Source organism: Crocuta crocuta, unplaced genomic scaffold, assembly GCF_008692635.1.
Source record: "Crocuta crocuta isolate KB4526 unplaced genomic scaffold, BGI_CrCroc_1.0 scaffold77, whole genome shotgun sequence".
In the NCBI taxonomy this organism is placed as follows: Eukaryota; Metazoa; Chordata; class Mammalia; order Carnivora; family Hyaenidae; genus Crocuta; species Crocuta crocuta.
The window spans coordinates 3,045,274-3,066,413 of record NW_027532172.1 but is presented as its reverse complement, the minus strand read 5'-3'; the positions used below and the strand labels follow the sequence as shown (position 1 = coordinate 3,066,413).

The following is a 21,140-nucleotide window of genomic DNA, read 5'->3' as shown; positions in this document are numbered from 1 at the left end:
GGAGGGGGGGGGCCACCAGCTGTAGGAGGGCAGGTAGGTTCTGCAGTAAGAATGAAAGAATTTATTCAGTAAGCATGTTTCTGGGAGCCTCCCGGACACTAGGAACCATGCCCGGTGCTGGGGATGCAACGGTGAGCAGAACAGCCTCTCCTCCCTCCGCCTGGTGTGGGGGACAGAAGGACTAAATGAAGGACCAGCTTCAGAGCGGCCTAAAAAGAGCAGTAGGGGGGAGCACCAAGGCGGAGCACGAAGGAGGGGTGTCCGGCTCCGGGCTTGATGCTGGAGCCTTTGGAACCCATCATCCCAGCCAGACATGCAGTGTTACAAGCTAAATGTACTAGAGTATTTTTATCTCAGCAAAGGACAGAGAGCCTGTCCACAATTAGTGAGCCGCCAGCCTGTGCGTTATACGGTCCATTATGTTAATTGAGCTAATGTCCTCCATTTGAATCACTGCGAGGCTAAAAAGCCAGCGTCCCCTGCTTTTGGCTCATGGAGATGGAGGGCGAGGCTTTGTTTTCCGTGGCGGAGAGAGCTAATGCCCGTCCACGCCCAAGGACCAAAGAACATTACAAACCAAAGGTTAATGGTGTTACTGAGGAACTCTGGCGTCCCGGCCTGAATGTTGTCTTCTTCTGAGCTCTTTCCCCTTATGCAGGTTCCTGCTGAAGGGACTGGATCCCTCTGCTAATACTGGTTCCACTGTCACCAGCTCTAGCCAACAGCTAGGATACAGCCATCCATCCTGAGTCTCCTATGTCATATCATTGAGAATGGAGACAGTCAGGGTTTTACCCATGCAAACAGGGGTGAAGCCTTAAGCTACGGGAAAGACTGAGTCGTAGAGGGTTGGCCCGGGCATGGCAGCCCCTGATGTGGTCCTGCTGGGGCACTTCCCTTTCTCCTAGGACAGAGGGGGGCTGGTTGTCAGATGTTCCCACCCCTGGGCACCGCACATCCGCCAAAGCACATCCAAGCACAGACAGTGTTAAACGTGCACCACCACTCTGTTTCCACTGTGAAGACTGGAGACAGAAGCTGGTCCCTTTTTTTTTTTTTTATGTTTATTTATTTATTTCGAGAGTAAGAGGGCATGTGATCAGGGGAGGGGCAGAGAGAGAGGGAGACAGAATCCCAAGCAGGCTCCGCACTGTCAGCTCAGAGCCCGATACAGGGCTCCATCTCACAGACTGTGAGATCATGACCTGAGCTGATATCAAAGAGTCGGACGCTTCACCGACTGAGCCACCTGGGCGCCCCAGAAGCTGGTCCCTTCTAAATTCTAAGAACAGGAGCTTCGGTTTCAAGGGCTAAGGGATTTGAGAGACTGGGGGAGACGTGTGAGAACCGCAGAGGGCCTGAGTTCTAGTAGGGCTCTGCAGATGGAACACAGCCAAGATCGATTTCTTCCTGACCCTCTCGTTCCCTTTCTCTTAGTAGGAAGAAGAAGATGAGCAAAGGGCCAGCTGTAGGCGTCTACAACGGCAACGTCAACACCCAGATGCCGATGCAGCCAAAAAAGTGTCAGAAAGGACGAAAGGACAGTGACTCCCACGTGTACGCGGTCATTGATGACACCATGGTGTACGGCCACCTGTTGCAGGATTCCAACGGCTCCTTCCTGCAGCCGGAGGTGGACACCTACCGGCCTTTCCAGGGCCCCACGGGGGACTGCCTTCCCTCCCCACCCCTCACTGGCTCCAGGGCCCCGACTGCAAAGCTGGCCACAGATCAGCTGGCCCCCAGGTTCCCTGCTGAGTCTGAGAGTGAACCATATACCTTCTCCCACCCCAACAGCGGGAATACAGACCTTCCCTTGCTGGACACCCATAAGCCCTCAGAGCCTGAGGAGTAACTTGGACCCATCCCAAAGACTTCTGCTTAAAGTGGGGTGCTGAGACACCCTTTAGGGGTCTCCAGCAGAAATCCGAAAGAGGAATTTATATGGAAGGAACAGCAAGAGGTTTTCCTGGGCACCACCAACCTGTGATTTCCCAGTGGGCTTGTTCCAACAGCGGGACATTGAAAGTGATGAATTCCAATCTGGATACAGTCGTCACAGTCCATGTCCTTCGGAAGCCAGATTGGGTCATAAACCAGCCTGTAATTGAGGGGAGGGGGCTCTGAGTCACCCCGTACACGGTTGCAGCGAGCTCTGGATCTGGATTTGGAACTCTTCCGGGTGACAGTTCTGATCCCTAGGAGCCCATCCATCCAAGGTCCCTGCTCCCCCTTGGAGCCCCCCTGGATGAAAATGACGATGTGCCTTATGATTACTATTATTTATTGGGTGGTCCTGCGTATTTAAGAAGTCGAATGTATAACCACGCAGCTCTTTTCCCCTGACGCAGTGACGGCGCACGCTCACTGGCGGGATGGCTGGGTTTTGACTTCTCCCAACCACTACATACACATGTGCCTGTCCCCTCGAAGGTGGGAATGATTTGCGATCTGTCCGGCCGGAAAACGGTGTGCGTGTTTGAGGGCGCTGACACGTACCTGCTTTGATAAGAGACTTCTAGGTTCTCTCGCTCTCCCCACGGTCATCCTCCTCCACAACATCTCGGGCCTCACCGTCCTGCAGTCCTAGAAGCAAGAGAAATTTCCTTGAATTGCTGCGTGTGGCTGTCCCAGCCCCAGCCACGCGTTGGCATTTAAACCGAAATGTAGAGAGTATTTGCATCCTCTAAAAATGTTTAAGAGCACACCAGAGATTGGCCACTGGATTCCTTCCCTATTGCTACTGTAACCAATTACCTCAAACATGGTGGCTTAAAACAACCCAAATCTCGTAGTTTACAGTTCTGGAGATGAGAAGGGCAAGATGCAAAGTCCCTTTTGCCGTGTAAGGTACCATATCCACAGGTTCCGGGGGATTAGGGCCTTTTGGGGAGTCATTCTTCTGCCTATCGCCCCCTCCTGCCTGTGGGGGACTATGAAATGACCCAGCCCACCAGTGTGGGTTTTTTGGGCCTAGGAATCTTTTTTTTTTTTTTTTTTAAGCATCAGCTACTAACATTTAAAATTATAAAATTTTTGCATAAATATCCAGGTCAGGACATCCGGCTGGGCTGGGGGGCTTNCCCCAGCCCCCCCACCCCTTCCCCCCATTCCTTCTCGCCTCCCTCACTGATGCTGAGTCTTTTAGCTACTGATGAGTGCCCCCCGCAGGGCTGCTTTGCTTATAATGAAATGAAAGTTGGGCCCTAGATCTCTCCTCAAATGAGAAGACAGGCCTCGAGGCTGGTGTGGGTTTCAGGAAAGGTTTTTTCCTACCCACGGCCCCGGGTCCCTCGTTTATACTCATGACAAGCCCAGCTCCTGTGGCTGTTGGCCTCTGTGGCCCCTGCTCGCCTCGGGGAGGACAGGGATGGGTGTCGGCACCGTCCAAAGGTTGGTGTTTCTGTAGCGAAACCTCCTTTAAAGGTGAACGGGCTTCGTCGTGTTCCGTGAATTCTGGGAAACACCCGCCTCGACTCGTCCGTGTGCCCCTTTGCCGTCATGAGGAGTTCGGAGTGCAACCTCCAAACTGCTGTGTCTTCCGAGGCCTCCTGGACTCTTTCCAGAAGGAAGGGTTTGTTTTAGTTACGACCTCGGTTCTGCCCCTTGCACCTTTCCCTTCTGAAAGGCGGGCCCCGGCCCAGTCACCCTCGGCCCTTTGGCCTGAGATTCAGGCAGCCTCCCCCATGAAGGGCCAGAGGAGGGCTTCCTGCTCACATCCGAAATTGGATGGTCACTTAAAGTCCCTGTTGGAGCCCCTCCTCCACCCTCTGGCCTCCCCGACCTCCTGGGCTCTGCGGAAGCGCCCTCCTTCCACGCTCTGCTTCCTGTAGCCACAAAGCGTGGCCGGCCACCTTTATTTACAAGGACCCTGTGTGGCCATGTTCTCTTAACTGAGTTCTCTTAAAACCCCGGGCCCAGGTGCCATCTTCCTGAAGCCTCAGGGGAATTTAATGTTTTCTGAAGCTTTGCCTCCTCCAAGGTGTCAGCCCAACGTACCCCTGGCTCTTTGCTTGAAAGCCCAGACCCCCTACTTATGTAAAATTCTTCAGGGTCACTGGAAACCAGTCGGACACATTTGCTGATGCCTTGTGTGCTCCGGCACAGTGCCCTCCCTGTCGGGGGCGCCTCCACGCCCATCTGCTGGGCTCGTGAGGAAGCCCAGCACATCCAGGCCTGGCTCTAGCATGGGGATCATTCTGCGCAGGAGGGGAAAGTCCCAGGAAGGATCAAGGGGGGAACGCATGTGTCCGCGGGATGTAACCTTGGTCAAGGTTAGAGAACTGGTTTGTGTGGATCTGTAATGCTTGACTGGGAATAATTTATTTTGTTGTACATACTTTTTAGGTACCGTTTTATTCATTTCCTACACTTTTTTTTTAATAAACAAATGTACAGGAAAGAAAAATGGGCATTGAGTTGTTTAAATATTTTGGTTATTTATCCCCAGCTATCCCCTGGTTATTTGCCAGAGTCCCCAGTTCACTGGAACGTTGAATACTATCTACCTCCTCCCAAGCTGGATCTCTCCCCTGAGCTCCAACTTGCATGGCCATCTCCACCTGGCATCTGATGGGCATCTCAAGTTCAAAACATCCAAAGCTGCCCTTCTGCTGTTCCCCCTCCAAATGTGCCCCTCCCGTGGAGGGAAAGGCTGAAACAGTTTACCCCGACTCTGTTGATAACGATTCCAACCCTCCGGTTGCTCAGACCAAAACCTTTAGAGCCCTCCTTAACTGTCTCTCTTACACGCATGTTCCATGGTCCACCAGCAATCCTATTTGTTTTTTCCAGTAAGCTTCACTCTCAACATGGGGCTCGAACTCGCGTCCTTGAGATCAAGAGTCATAAGCTCTACTGACTGAACCAGCCAGGCACCCTGGGACCACCAGTCATCTTAATGCCTCTTCTTGGTATCCAGAATCCCCTATCTTCCTACCTCCACTGCTTTCACTAAGTCCCTCACCTCGACGATGCTGTCACTTCCTGCCTTCCACTCCCTCACCTCAAGACAGTGACCACAGTGATTCTGTTCATATATAAGGCACTCCCTTGCTCAGAATCCTCCCCAGGGCTCCATCTCATTCAGAGTGAGAAAGAGAGAGAGAAAGAGACCCGTGTGAGCAGGGGAAGGGCAGCGAGGGAGACACAGAATCCAAATTAGGCTCCGGGCTCCGAGCTGTCAGCACAGAGCCCGACGCAGGGCTTGAACTCATGAACGACGAGAATGGATGCGCAACCGACTGAGCCACCCGGGTGCCCCATGGCGCTACCACTTCTTAAACATCAGCTTCTAATAACTATTCCCTCAATCATCCAGCTCCATTCACACAAAACACTTGTTCATTCTTCAGCATTCTGGCCTCACAGCTTTTGTGTTTCCTGTTCTCTCCAACTAGAATGTTCTTCCACCAAGAATCCCTCTGTTCTCACCCTTACTTCCTTTAGATATTTATATAAATGTCACCTCAGTCCCTTGGTAAAATCCCAGGTAGCCTCCCTGGCCACACTGTAAAATGTCAAGCCTTCTCCCCAACTTCCACAGTGCATATCTGCTCCCTTGTTTTATTTTTACTCCTTAGTAATTATTACTATCTAACAAACTAGATGTTTTACTTCTTTAAAAAAATTTTTTGACTCACAGATTGTGAGTTCAAGCCCCAAGTCAGGCTCTGCACTAACAGCGTGGAACCTGCTTGGGATTCTCTCTCTTCTCTCTCTGCCCTTCCCCATCTCTTTCTCTCCTCTCTCTCTTAAAATAAATAAAATAAACTTAAAAAAAAAAAAGAAATAGGTTCTGTCACAAGAGCAGGGCTTTAAAAAAATACTGTCATTTGGCATCTAAAATTTTTTCAGAAATGGAAATGAGCATGTTTTTGGCAGGCTTGAAATGAGTGCCATCCTGTAATACAAACGCAGCCCGTTAGAACACCATAGAAAGATCTCGAGTCTAGATGTATGTAACATGATGACATTTTGTTCTGCTTTGTTTCATTTCCATAATGGACATTGACTAACCTCAAAGTGCAATTTGCCCCTGAAAATCTCTGCATGTGACATACAGCACTGGTCACCAAAGACCCCCAAGTGAGCAGATCTGGACAACGAGCAAGCTAATTGGAGCTGTCCATCCACTTAGGAGCTTTCATCATATAACAGTTCATCTTTATTTTCTCCAGTTCCAGGCAGAGCCTGAATCTGTTCACACTCAAGGCCTCTTTAAGATTTGCTTGAGTATGATATTTGGCCTTGTGGCCTCAGTGGAAAAGCTTCTAGATGTTTTCCTGCCCTGCCTCAGCTGATTTCCCATTCCAGGGCCCAGACTGTCTCAGGGTGATTTCTCGAACCCGTGTCCAAATTGCCTGGAGTCCATAAATCAAATGCAAATCCCCCACCCCATCTGCGATTACACTAGTCAGGATCTCTAAGTCCAGGGTTCTGATGTTCTCAACAAGCTTCCCAAGCTTGGGCCAACTGACCAAGACTTTCTTCAGAAAGGGGACTCATGAATGAGGAGATGGGGGCTCACTTTCTAGTCCACCTGTGCCACCATCACCTGTTTGCTGCTCCTCGAGAGGCCTTGGAGGACCAGCTGGGGAGTGGGCTCATCGTTGAGGGGGATCTCTGCTGTTGTGGCCCCTCACTGAAGAGTGTCCCACAGAGGAAGCCACAGGCCACTCACCCACCATGTGTCAAGGAAATGATGCAGGTCTATCAATTGGTGTACACAGGTGTGCATGTTAAACCCAGCCTATCTTGTTTTTAGAAAACATTTGTCCGCAGACTGACAGAGATCTCCGAATTGCTGAGAGGCAGCTGCAGAGTCCAGCTGTCTCATCCAAGCAAGTACCTCCGCTTTTCTGAGCCAAAATATCCTCAACTATGAAATACGAATCCTGATACCCACTTAACAAGGTGACCGCAAGGGTGGAGAGAGGTGATGGATATGACAATGTCTGAAGTCTAGTAGCCAATCTTCATTAAGTCTGTGTCGCAAAGGAAAGCCATCGCCAATAGTTGGCTTATTTTGGCTTGGTTTCCTCTTCGGCAAGCTGGTTACCGTTTCCTGTGAGTTGACAGTTCTCTAGCTAGCTGTGTCACATTTGAAGATGCTGTTCCCCTCATCCTCTCCAAACCCAGTTAGCTGTCAGCTCCAGCAAGCTGGCATGTGATCGCACAGCTTTGGTGCAGAAAAAGATGTTCTTTCTGGAAGAAGCAACATAGTGTGAGCCGTGGGGGCTCAACAGCCAGGGAAGAGGAAGGTGCAGATGAGATATTTGATGGCCTGTGTCTGAAGCAGTCCTGAGTGTTTGGACCTGCCTGGTCAGCAATGGACACCAATGGAGACATGGTGGGGGAGGGGAGGGCAGCATTCCCAGCACTGTGGCTTGACAGCTGTCCAGTCTTCTCTCCCCGCCCCATCTCACTTGCCAAAGGACAATTTTCCTCAATGGCAAGGGGATGAACAAACACCACTATTCTTTTAAAGATGGTGCTGGGGAGGAAAATTTTTTCTCTGTCCTTTAAGATTCTTCTAGCTGGTCTAAGAATGAAATTAACATGAGATGGATTAACAGGGGGAAATCTGATTTAGACTTGTGCATATGGGCAATCTATACACACATAGATTCCACAGTCAGGCAAAATGAGGTATATATGTCATCTGGCACTAAAAAGAGTGGGGGAAGGGGTCTGGGACTTCAAAGGGAAGGAAGCAACTCACAGGAAGGTGAAGAAAAGTAAATGTTTGGTAAACACGTTTGCTAGGCCCCTTAGAAACAATGGGACATGAAGAGGAATTTTAACAGACTTGCCAAATCCCTTTCTGTCTATGCTCTGGCTCATATGATCAGGTAGTTCTCTAATGTAGCAATCTCCTTCAACTCGGCTCTCCATCTACATTCTTTCAGACAGTTAGGGGGAAGGTCAAAGTTTCTTCCTGAGTATTTGGGCTTCAATTACCTTGCAACTTGCTCTGAACCCCTGCCATGGTCAGAAATCACCTCGATTCTTCTCCAGTGTAGAGTTCAGGCAGTGCCTCGAAACAGCCTCTAAGCACCTGAGAAGTTTTAAAAAATTTTTTTTAATTTTTTAATGTTTTGTTTATTTCTGAGAGAGAGAGAGAGACAGCATGAGCAGGGGAGGGTCAGAGAGAGAGGGAGATACAGAATCTGAAGCAGGCTCCAGGCTCTGAGCTAGCTGTCAGCACAGAGCCCGACACAGGGCTTGAACCCACGACTGTGAGATCATGACCTGAGCTGAAGTCGGACGCTTAACCGACTGAGCCACCCAGGCGCCCCCAGTTTTTTAAAAATCTTATTAAATAGAAACTATGAAGCATTTGCCTTCATGGAAGGAAACCAGGAGACTGGGAGCCTTGCCACCGCATGCCCTTCTGTAACTTTTGAATTTGATCCTTGAGAATGTACCTCGTATTTTATTTTTTTAAATATTTATTTCTTTTTGAGAGAGAGACAGACAGAGAGACAGAGACAGAGCACAAGCAGAGGAGGGGTAGAGAGAGAGGGAGACACAGAATCCAAAGCAGGCTCCAGGCTCTGTGCTGTCAGCACAGAGCCTGATGTGGGGCTCGAACTCACAAACTATGAGATCATGACCTGAGCTGGTCAGACACTTAACTGACTGAGCCACCCGGGCGCTCCCTGTACCTCTTATTTTAAAATGTAATAAGGGGCACTTGGGTGGCTCAGTCGGTTGAGTGTCTGACTGTTGATTTGGGCTCAGGTCATGATCTCATGGTTCATGGGTTCAAGCCCCACCAAAGGCTTGGCACTGAATATGGAGCCTGCTGGGAATTCTCTCTCTCCCCCTCTCTCTGTCCCTCCCGTGCTCACATGTGGATGTGCCCTCTCTCTCTCTCTCTCTCTCTCTCTCTCTCTCCCCCCCTCCCTCTCTCTCTCTCAAATAATAAAAGGCTTAAAAAGTACAAAGTTTTTTAAGAATACAATAAAATGCAAATGAAAACTTCCTTATTAAAACTTGTTAAAACTCAAGATTCTGAGGTTGTTATCTGTCTCAAAAAAGTATCACAGTCTTGCCAGCCTCTAGTAAGTCCAGCTTTTCAGACTTTGAGCCTCTCTTCTCCCCCTCTTGCCCCCAGGTGCTGTGACCGGTTTGGCCAGCTTTCACCCAGGTTACTCCCTGAGAGGCTAATAGCTGGAAAAGACTGGAAGGTGTGGTGGCAGAAAAGCTGCTCACACCCCGCGGGAAGCTTCTTCTTCTACAAACCTTGTCACTGACAACGCAGAACCTGCTTAAGATTCAATCTCTCTCTCTCTCTCTCTCTCTTTCTCTTTCTCTCTCCCTCTCTCTCTCTCTCTCTCTCTCTCTGCCCCTCCTCCACTTGCACTGTCCCTGTCTCTCTCAAAATAAATACACTTAAAAAAAAAGAAAAAGAAACTTGTTTTGTGGCTGCTCTGTAATTTTAGGGGAGAATATATTTTTACCCAATATATATTTTATTCAAGTCCACAGGGCTGTGGAGGTGAACAGAAGAGCCACGTGCTCTGCCTCAGACTTGGGACTCAGTGCATCCTTTGGACCCCCCGTGGGCTCACTGGGACTCAGGAGCCGAGGATGGACCAATTCCATTCTCGATCCCTTTCTTTTCACAAGACACCAATTGCTTGGCTGCTGGCCACCTGCCGTGTTGCCTGAGCTTGGTTGCAGGCTGAGCACCAGCAGGATCATCAGACATTCGTGGGTTAAATCTCTTTTCCCACCATCACCCCACTCCACCCTCCACCCCCCATCCCTGCAGCCACCCTGCAGGCTGGCTTCCATGGGTCTTTGATCTCAACTAATTACACCTTCTCTTTTGATTTACAAAGCACCCTCCCAAACCTTATTACAGGTTTACCCCTCGTGCAGCACTGTGTATCTGGCACTTAACAACTCAATAAACTCTGAATTTGTTCTTATAACCACATGAGTCCTGCAGGGCTAACTGTCTTCTTCCCCTTCTTTCTTTTTTTTTTAATTTAAATGAAGAAATACAAAGAATGTGTGGGGTTTGCCTAAGGCCACCAGCAGGAGAGGCGCAGACCTGTGGATGGATTCCAGCCTCCTCTTTTGCAGACTTGGGGAGACCTCCAAGATACTCCAAAATGCATTTATATTCACGAGGACAGGGAGGAACCTAGAGGGTATTATGCTAAGTGAAATAAGTCACACAGAGCAAGACAAATACCAAAGGATTTCACTTAGACGTGGAGTCTAAAAACCAAATCAAAACAACAACAACAGAAACACACTCATAACTGGAACAAACTGCTGGTTGCCAGAGAAGCGGGCGGGGGTGGGGTGGGAGCATGGGCAAAACAGGTGAATGGGATCAAGAAACACAAACTGCCAGTTATAAAATAAGTAAGGCACAGGGATGAGAAATACAGCATGGGGAATGTAGTCAATAATACTGTAATCACCTTGTATGGCGACTGCACTTACCATGGTATTTCATAATGTATGTAATGGTCAAATCACTACATTGTGCATCCAAAACTCATATTAAATTGCGTGTCAACCATACTGTAATTTTCATTGCATATGTATATTTATAAACCTGTTTAGTGGCTGCTGATCTCTTTACTTGGTCTGTATTTTGGTTCTCCCAATGGCCTGGACCCTACAGAGCTTTAGGGCAGCCATTCTCTAAAGGCATCCCTTTGGCATAGGGATTACTATGACTCAGAATCAGGCAATTTCCTTTCTTTTGGTTAGATGTCTTTCTATAAGTAAAGTCACAAATGGGCCCAAAAGCTCAATTTAAAGTTGCCAAGGAAGAATGAATCAATCTTTTTACTCAGAGCCCCAATTTCCAGGAAAGCCAAACGTTCTTGAGCAATGGCCTTTTCCATTCCAGGAAGACACCCAACAGGAAGCCGCAAGAAATAACTCATCTGTCAGACTATACTGAGACGTCGCCATTTCCCCCCGAGGGTGGAGGGAAAATCTAGGGAGAAAGACATCTGATAGGGCAGTAATGTGGTTCGGAGAAAGTCTGGAGCTGACGGCCAAGAAAGAATTCTTGAGATGGCTTGGATGCAAAAAGGTGATTTTGTTAAAGCACACGGACAGGACCCCTGGGCAGAAAGAGATGCACTGGGCTTGTGAAGAGTGACTAGTTCCGTACTAAGGAGTTGGGGAAAGTTAAAGGCAAAAGGAAGGCCTCCACAAGGACTTTCCTATGCTAAGGAGGACCCCCGAAGATATTGGAGGCCTAACTATTGTCAAACTAAGGTTGTTGCCCTCTAGTAAGGCATTAAGGTTAAGACAGGAGGGAGTTCCTGGAAGAATGTTCTACTCTGTATTTGCCGCCAGTATTTGTCAATGGGCTGCAGGTTATAAGGAAATGTAATTTTACCTGCCATTCCCTTCTTGCCTTTGTTCCCCCACATCCCCCACAGGGAGGGGGAGGGGGATGTTGGGGCTTCGTGAAACTGAGTCTATAGGTTCCTGGAGATCAGGCTATAGATAGGATTGCCTTTTTCTCATAATTAACTAAAACACTTGTAAACTGATTAGAGACTCATGTCCTGCAGGACTGTGATCTCTATCAGTTAACCATTTGTTTTTCCTTTCCCTTTGTTCTTGGGCAGCCAGGAGTGCCCTAGGAACCCTAAGAATGACACACAGATCCACATGTACCCCGGGTAGTGGGGGGGTATGGTGTCAGCTCGCCTGATACTCCCTCTTCAGTAGCATGAGCTGCAACAGCTCTACAGGCCATGGCTGCACAGCTCCATTGTCCCTCCGGTCTAATGATGCTTGGCTATTATTTTGCAGGGGTGCAGTCCATCATGTTAAGACAGACAACCCGAAACTCGAAATTTATGCAAAATGATGGACTGAATGCCCTTTCCAAGTCTCCCAGAGCATTGTCTAACAAGTTCACCTAAGGATCGTTCAGTGCTCTAGGGAAATGAAATTGTGGGTTGGCTATTGATTGGGACCTAGGCTCTGTTAAGAGTGTATGTTTATATGTAGAAAACTGATAAGTTTCAAATGATTTTTGTCAGGTAGAGAGGCAAATGAACTCCATCCAGTAGAACAGATAACCTCAAAAGTTTATGGTTTCATTGCCCTGTAGGACATTAACCAGTCTTGTATCTAACTTTGCCATCTTGTTCTACGTTATTTACCCCACGGAGTATACATTGACTATACACATGATTCTTCATGAAAATAAATAACTCTTAGGGGCTGTTTTTCTAAAACAAGCTACCAGCTTTTTTTTTTTTAATGTTTTATTTATTTCTAGGAGAGAGAGAGAGAGAGAGAGCGTGAGCAGGGGAGGGTCAGAGAGAGAGGGAGTCACAGACTGAAACAGGCTCCAGGCTCCGAGCTGGCAGTCAGCACAGAGCCCGATGCGGGGCTCGAACCCACGAACCGCGAGATCATGACCCAGCGAAAGTCGGACGCTTAACCGACTAAGCCACCCAGGCGCCCCACAAGCTACCAGCTTTAAGAGAAGGAGAACAAAATGCATCTGAAAAACCCAGCAATTCTGCTCCCTGCTGTTACCCACTCAGAGCCTTTGGGGTTGGGTACCCTAGCTACTGCAAAAAGAAGAAAGAACATAAAGGAAGATTCCACCGGTATTCCATTGGTATTGGTATACTGCAAGAGACACAGTAAAAACATCCTCATCCTATGGGAAAAAGCTAGCTGTTTCAAGGCTGTGGGGAGGGGGGAAGCCCCCATGTGGGGCATCCTCCAAAGGTCTAAGTAGAATCTTATTTCCTTATCCAGTAACAGAGGCTGAATTAGTTAAACTGGGGCTCAGGCTAACTACAAAATTGCTCACTCTACAGCGCTAGGGTATAAGCCCCCTGAGCACCAAGACTTGGCTTTTGTTCACCTCTGTGTCCCCAGGAAAGCCAAAAATTGGGATGCAAAGGGAAGATCTAACTGCACTGAAGACGCAGTCTGATGATGACTGGCTGCAAAAGGAAATGAAGGGACTTTGGGGAGTGATGGGGGCAAATTTCTGTCAAAAGTGATCAGCAGTACACCTCAAATGTGTGCATTTTAGTGTAGGTAAATTACGCCTCAATAAAATTGATTTAAGAAGGAAAAAAACACCAATTAAGATTGCCAGTATTTTTATGACAGTCTGTGACTCATTCCAAGTGATGCCCGGTTTACAGAGGGCAGACTTCACTCTTCTGCCATTTTCAGAGTTTCTATTTGAAATGCAAACACTTACCAATAAACGCAAATACTTTGGGGGACCTAGTGAAAGCAGAAGTCTTTTCTTGCAGAATCACATTTAAGAACAAAAAAACCCTAAGATTCATCATTTGGTATTAGTTGGCCAATTGCCCAATTGCCTTTCATTTCAGCCAGCAAAAAAACAAAAACAAAAGCAAAAGCAAACAAACAAAAAAACAAAGAACTGTGAAAACTCTAATTAGAAGGAATGTTAAAGATTATCTGGTGACCAGCCCATTCCTTTCACAGATGTGGAAACCGAGGCCCAGCTGAAGGAAGGAGAATTGGGAAATCTGTTCTTCAGAGGTGATCCTTCCAGTCAGAGGTTAGATCTTTGCAGATATCTTCCTCACTTCCTCTTGAATGGCAACCCAGGGATATTTCTGCAGATAGTCTTTTTGAGAAGCCCTGGCAGCAGAGAGAGTTCCAATAATGAAGATAAACTGTCCTATACCTTTTAAAAAATCTCTAATGCCAAATCGGTTCAGGATACCCAGGATGAAGTTGTATTTCCAGTTATGTTTTCCTTAAATAACATGGATAAAAAGCCTTTTTCGAGATAATAAAGTCTCTGTCTTTGGTGTTTAAAAAAAAAATTAATCTAATTCATTTTCTTCCAGGCCAGAGACCTCGTTTCTTAAGATAGAAATTTACACTTGCTACAGATGTTGCAAGGGTGGACTTCTTGCACAGAGAGATCAAGATGTTTCCATATGTCTTCAGAGCCTTGTCAAGAGTTAGGCAATCACTGAAGCTGGCACCACATCCGCTTTGGTCTGCTTGAAGAGTTTTAGCACAGGTAGCACTAAACCGTGGAATGCTAATTGATATCTAACTCAATTAGGTCATTGCAATTCACTCCTACCAAATACATACGGTATGAAAGACACGGTGCTAAAGTAAAGCTAAGTGTGGGTGGAGAACCCCGGGGAAGAACTATAAGGGGGGGGGCCGGTTGGATTACAAACCTTAGGGAGTACGCATTCACTCATTCATTCAACAAGTATGGGTGCTCTCTTGAGCTGTTAAAACACTTCTAAACTGCAAGAGGGGATCACCGTCCGGCTGAGGCTGGAGCGGCAGTAAGAAAATGTGATGAGGGGTCTTTGCCAATTTCCATTCCGTTTTCCCAATTCAGAGGAAAATTTTCCATTGTTTCTCACCTTCCTCCCAAGGCAACAGACTACTTGCAAGTTATTTACATTAGCAAACAAGCTATATTAATCTATAAACCAATTAAAGCATGTTGCAAGGATTCCTTAGCAATATCCTTTAACTAATAACTTACATTTTGGATGCTATAAAGGAAAATCATGCACTCAGTCACAGCCCCCCAGCAATGCTGAAGGTGGGAGCAGCCAGACAGGCTCACCTCAAGACTTAATCTGGATTCCAAACCTTTGCAGAGAGATATACTGTTTCTTTAATAGCAATCTAGTGTTTTTCTCACCTGCAGGGGAGAGGAAACCCATATTCGGGCCACCCAGAAAAAAACAAATAAATAAATAACCAAACAGGCTAGGTTGGAGAGAGTGGCCCTCTGGGGCATCCTTGATCCATCTCATCAGACCCCAGCTTTGGGGTGGAGAGGGCAGACACTTCTACCACGCTTTAGTCCTGTCTCAAGTTTCTGAATTGACATTCTTCAGGTCCTCTTTCCCCAGATCTTTAAGGACCCAAACAATCAGAAAGAAGGCGTGTTTTTAAAAAATAATTTTAACGTTTATTTATTTTTGAGAGGCAGAACACGAGCGGGAGAGGAGAACAGAGAGAGGGAAACACGGAATCTGAAGCAGGCTCCCGGCTCTGAGCTGTCAGCACAGGGCCCTACGTGGGGCTCAAACTCACATGAGATCATGACCCGAGATGAAACAGACTCAGATGCTCAACCCACTGAACCACCCAAGTGTCCCAAGAAGGTTTTATTTATTTTCATTTTTTAATGTTTATTTGAGAGAAGGAGAGAGAGAGAGCGCGCACATCAGTGGAAAAGGGCAGAGAGAAACAGAGGATCTGAAGCAGGCTCTGTGTCAGCACAGAGCCCAATATGGGGCTCAAACCCAGGAACTGTGAAATCATGACCTGAGCTGAAGTCAGATGCTCAACTGACTGAGCCAGGCGGGCGCCCCAGGAAAGTTTTGAAGATAATGGCTACATTAGGGATGAACTTCTGCAGAATAAACACTCTCCTTGACCCTTTTCTGAACGGATGCCCCAAGATGTTGAATATGACATGAGGACAGGGAAAAGGGAATCACGAGCTTTGTTTCCTTGGTTAGTCAAATTCTTCCAGCAAATTCCAATAAAAGAAAAAGAGCTCTTGCCTAGAGGACCATTCAATACAGGGCTGCCGGTGCACAGGGGACAGCTTCCTCCCCAAAATCTCCAAGAGCTGCCTGCAAGTGCCAATAAAAACAAACTCTCCATCCAAAGATCCTGGCTTACATCAGTCCCTGATCCTTCCATCTCTTTCTGTGTAATAAGGTAGAGCTCTCATCCTGGGAATGTGAGGCAAGAGCTCCTAGGCTGTTTAGATCCTTCCTTCCGCCTCGCCTCTGAGGGAAGAATGAGGCAGGTCTTGTGACGTACACCCAAACCACTGCCCTGCTCTCCATCCTGCCTCCCACGTCCAAGCCACGATTTTAAACTGTGGTTTTTTAAAATTTTTTTTGTTTTTTTTCTTTTTATTTTTGATACAGAGAGAGACAGAGCATGAGCAGGGGAGGGGCAAAGAGAGAGGGAGACACAGAATCCGAAGTAGGCTCCAGGCTCTGAGCTGTCAGCACAGAGCCCGATGCGGGACTCGAACCCACAAACCGTGAGATCGCGACCTGAGCCGAAGTCGACGCTTAACCGACTGAGCCACCCAGGTCCCCCTTAAGCTGTGTTTAAAATGGACCACGGAAAGGACAACTGGTGCAAAATATGCCTGGGTCTCAGGCTCAGAGGGTGAGAAAGACCCTTAAGACTTGGAGAAGACCCCGTGAGTGAGGCTAAGAGAGGGGCGGGGCCTGAGGCCAAGGCGGAGTGAGCGCGTGGTGGAGGTGGTGGGGAAGTGACGTCGACCGGGACTTGCTGGGGCGTGGCAGCGTGGGGGGCGTGGCCGATGCGGCTGGGGATTTGCTAGGGCTTGGTGGGCGTGGCAGGGCCGCGTGAGGCGGGGGTGTGGCGGACGCCGTGGGGCGTGACTTCCGTAGGGACTTGCTGGGTCCGGGCGGAGGTCTGGGCGGAAGGGGAAGCCGGAACTATGCGAGGGGTGAAAGGGGCGGGGCCTGAGCTGGGTGGGGCGGAGCTAGGCAGGGATGGGCGGGGCCGGGCGGCCGTTAGCTGGATCTCACCTGGCGGTTGGTGCCGTTAGTCTCCCGGAGTTGAGCCGGTACCCTATTCTCTGCGCGGCATAACCGCGCTCTGGTTAGGGTGGGACAGACAGCCCAGAGGAGGCCATGGGCCTCGCCTCGCCCGGCCTCAGGGCGCAGAAGCCTGTTGAAGCCAGATTTGAGGCCACAGCGGCGCGCCAATGAGGAAAAGTGCTAGGACCCCCAGACGAGGAAGTAGGCGGGTGGAGAACGAGCCTGTTCATCCATGAAACTGCCAAGAGCTTACCAAGTGAGTTTCTGGTAAATATTTTCACCGCTAAAAGCAGAAGAGGTTTGGGGCGCCTGGGTGGCTCAAGTTAAGAGTCCGACTTCGGCTCAGGTCACGATCTCACGGTTCGTGGGTTCGAGCTCTGCGTCGGGCTCTGTGCTGACAGCCAGCTCAGAGCCTGGAGCCTGTTTCAGATTCTGTGTCTCCCTCTCTCTCTCTGACCCTCCCCTGCTCACGCTGCCTCTCTCTCTCAGAAATAATTAATACATTAAAAAAACAAAAAGAAGAAGAGGTGTGATCTAGTAAGCACCCCTCATGGTTTGGGCCCACGTTTTGGGGGGAAGCATGTAACTCCCCACCTGGGGCGCGACAGCCCTCCCGCAGTGAAAGCACACAACGCGGGAGGGTGGCAGTGTGCGAGGTTGGCGAGGCTTGGAGGCCCCGACTCTGTGGGCCCTGGGGAGCCTGCACAACTGGGTTGGGCGTGCGGAACCCCTTCCAGGCACCCTTCCGTTCCTGGTCTGGGCCCTCCCAGGACCATTTGTTTTCCTAACTGGTGCATTCTGCAGCTTTTCACTGGTTATTTGGCCTCTTTAAGTCTCTGGAAGCCACCCTCATTATTGATCAGTTGTTTCTCCTGACAGGCCTGTGCATTTCTAAATTGGGGGCTGCCCAGAGAGGCTCCACCCCCAAGGTGGAGGCTTAGTGGGTGAGCGATACAAACTGCCTGGAGGCTGGGACTTGGCGCCTCTCTGGAGTCTTGCCGGAAGTAGCTTCCTTCTGACACATCCAGGAAGGTAAGGGGATCACGTGCCCATCCGGGCTCCTGCTTCAGCTCACACTCAGAGGTGGGCTTTGAGTCCCTTCCCCAGGCGTGAATATCCCCCTCCTCTCACCCCTGACCCTTCCCTTCGTGCTCATCTGCCCAATCTTCCCAGCCTCCCACCATGTCTCCCGTCCGGTTCTCCGTCCCTTCACAGATCTCCTCCCTTGGCTGAGAGAGACTTCAAGGGTAGAGGATTCCCAGTCGGGATGAACTTGGTCTCTCCTCTTCTCTGCCTCCTATGGTTCTAATTACACCTGTTTCCCTCTGATGTTCTTGGCTCTTCTCTTTCCCTGAGATGACCCGACGACTTTCACCATCTCTCAGTTCACCTCCTCATGTTCTCTGTACCTTCCGTCTTTCCCTCAACCTGCCAGTTCCTCCTCGAGCCGCGAACAAGTGATTTTTGTGTGCCAGCCTTCGGGCACAGCTTGTTGTCATCCTTGAGCTGTCTAAAACGCACTTTGCGGGCCTGTGAAGGATAAATGTATCTCCACTTTTGTCAAGGCCACGGAGCAGCTTGTTAGAATCAGAACCATAGTCAGGAGATCCATCTACACCTCAGCTGTATGGACGAAACCTTTCTCTTGTCATTGTCTTGCCTACAGTTTCTTCTCTTTTTCTCTCGTAGGATGGTTGCGGCACCTTGGAGACAGAGCCAGGAGCCAAAGTCAGAACAGGCCAGGGGCTGGCCACCTGTGGACCACCTGTCTATGCCCATGACCAAAGACCACCAGGAACAAAGTTGGATTTACCGGCTGGTGACAATGAGGGAGACTATGTACGGGTACAGATGAGGAGTCCTGGGGCATCTCAGTGCGAAGGTGTTACGAGGGACTTATAACAGCACCTGTGTTAAAAACTGCGAGGGCAGTTTCGAGGAAGCATGGATTCGTTCTGGATTGGGTGCTTTCAGGAAGCAGGATCCACTCTATGACTGGGCATCTCAATTTTCATAGAGAAGCTGAGACAAAGGCAGCAGAGCTAAAACTGTGGTTGGTAACGAGATGGCCATCACCCGTGTTAGCCGGGGGTGGGGGGGCAGAGGATGTTGGGTGGTTTCTGTGGTTTGCACAGTGGCCTTGACTCCTTCTGTGCTTGGACATGAGTGTGGAATAGCCCTGTTTTGTCAGACCTCGTCTGGGGTTGGCAATCAGAGCAACTGGCTGTGTTCAGCAGGAGAACTTCGTGGTTGCCAGGGACAACTTTTCTCTTTCTCACTGCAAAGGCAAAGCCTTGACCTTCAAGTGCCAGCCTTCTGTCCATCCTAGTCTCATATCTTCATGGTGGGATAAGGATCATCACACTGGAAAAGGAAGAGGGATGGGAAAGAATAGGGAGGGGGATTTGCCGGGGAGGGTGGGAGAAAGTGGCAGCTTGGCCTGGGATATTCATCTCTCTGTCACCTGCACAGATCCGGGGTTCCCTTCTTCTATTGGAAGAAGCTCTGATAAAGCGGTGGGGGGAGGGGCAATAAATGACCATTTCTTAGTACAGATCATCCTCACTTAGAAATACAGTCCATTCTCATAGGAAACCTAGGTGGCGTGATCATACATCCCAATTTTCTGGTACATCCCTGCTTTCAAGTGTTCTAACTACTCGATTCCCTTGGACATAGTTTTGCTACGTATTATTTTATAGAATTCAGATTTTTTAGGGAATCCATTACTTGTCTGACCATCTGAGGAGCGGACAGCAAAACGGGATTAGAAGTGCAAGAGATTTATTAGGGGAAACACCTGTGAGGGATCAAGGGTTTGAGGGAACAGGAGCCAGCAGGGGAAGCCCTCTGCAGTTCGGGCCGCACCCCTGTGCCAGCTGACCCCCAGAGAGAGGGACTGGGTAGGGGAACCACGGGCTACAGTGCACTTCTGGGAAACTCTTGATCAAGCCCCTGGGGACTCCCCAAGCTTAGCTGCCTCATCAGAGGAGTCCTCTCGTTGGGCAGAACAGTGGCCCCAATGCCCCTCCCCTGCTCAGTCATTGCCCAGAGGCAGCCAGGGAAGACTGGCCACCTGCCCCTGGAGGGCGGCAGCGGAGGCTGGTGGGGGCTCTCTTGTAGACATCTGGGCCACCCCCCCACACCCGGGGCCATACATTTCTTCAGTGGACAGTTCACTTTTTTGAGCCATTGAACCACTTTAAGAGCCCCTAGAAGCAGGCACCAGGATGGGATTAGACATGCAAGAGATTTATTGGGGGGAATGGTGGTCAGGATAAAAGGGGGAAAGAAGAGAGAGGAAAAAAATCCTTACACAAATGTGATACAACCTGTGTACTACTGGTGAAGAAATAAATTCACAGAAGAGGGCTGTTGTGTTTTTTATTGTGTTTTTAAGTTTTTATTTTTGACAGAGTGTGCGCAAGCATGAGCTTGAGAGGGGCAGAGAGAGAGACAGAATCGGAAGCAGGCTCCAGGCTCCGAGCTGTCAGCCCGGAGCTCAATGCAGGGCTCGAACTCACGAACCGTGAGATTATGACCTGAGCTGAAGTCGGACGCTCAACTGACTGAGCCATCCAGGCGCCCCGTTGTTTTTTTTAAGTTCCTGTGAAGTCACCTGTGCTGAACTCTGGCCTGGGAAATACGGTTTCTTTAGAAGCCATGGAACCTGATACCTCAAACAAATAAGGTCTGCCTCAACTGTTTTTTGGGGGTTCTTTTCTGTGAGGGCTTCTCAGGTACCGCCTCACAGCTCCTCCACTTCTCAGCGGGGGGTGAGGGGAAAGGGGTGATTCTGCCTGCCCCCAGCCATGGGCTGTCGCAGCTGGAGCATTTAGTGGGTAGATGTCAGGAGGTGGCTTAAACATCGTGCTGTGCACACAGCAGTGCTCATAGCAAAGGATCATCTGGCCCCTGATGTCAGCAGTGCCGAAGGAGAGCTGCTTTTCTATTTAAATGGCAAGTTTTTGTTTAATGAATGCCCCAGACCCCCAATAGAGTTCCAGAGGCGGAACTAAAACGCACGAAATGCCTTATGTAAGTTACAGAAACGCACGTCAGTAAAATGCTTGAAAACCTGGTCGCCCCGGCCCTGATGCTTTATATGCAGTAACCTCTGAGAGCTGTACCCACGCACCCCTGACATTCTGTCAGTTGTATTTAGAATGGGATTTGAAACTTTTCCAGCCCATCTTCCTTAAAATCTACTGAGTTTGGGGAACTCTCAAACAGAAATGGTTCTCATAAACACTGGCTGAAAAACACTGACCGCTTTTTCTCCTTCCCGTTGACCTGGAGTCTTTTCTGTTTTACGTCCCAGCCAATGTGACGAGCAGCATCAAGGGAATTCTGGGACACGCCAATAAAATGGAGACCTGGGTTCCCAGATCTGTTCACTTCGTCCTTACTGAGGTGTTAGCACTGAGCACCAGAGATGCAGGTGACTTCGTCCCCGACTGCAGGGCATGCACATAAAAGTAACAGCACGTGGTCAATGCACTTACTCGCCTGTGCAGGCTTCACCCACCTCTCCCCTGCCCAGTGACCTGGAAGTCT

The 21,140-nt window shown here is 49.1% G+C and overlaps 1 protein-coding gene and 1 long non-coding RNA gene across 2 annotated transcripts in view; both read left to right on the top strand.

Moving 5' to 3' along the window:
• CDCP1 (CUB domain containing protein 1) overlaps positions 1–3,080 on the top strand; it is a 55,564-nt gene extending 52,484 nt beyond the window's left edge. The window contains exon 9 of the mRNA XM_077777285.1: positions 1,441–3,080. Within this exon, the coding sequence (XP_077633411.1) occupies positions 1,441–1,855 (415 nt within the window). The 3' untranslated portion in view covers positions 1,856–3,080. The remainder of the gene's footprint in view (positions 1–1,440) is intronic.
• Positions 3,081–16,565: 13,485 nt separating this feature from the next.
• LOC144242245 (uncharacterized) lies at positions 16,566–19,954 on the top strand. Its single transcript, XR_013338314.1, has 3 exons — positions 16,566–16,839; positions 17,463–17,615; positions 18,273–19,954. It is a non-coding gene; the product is annotated as an uncharacterized LOC144242245 (long non-coding RNA).
• The last annotated feature ends 1,186 nt before the right edge of the window (positions 19,955–21,140 follow it).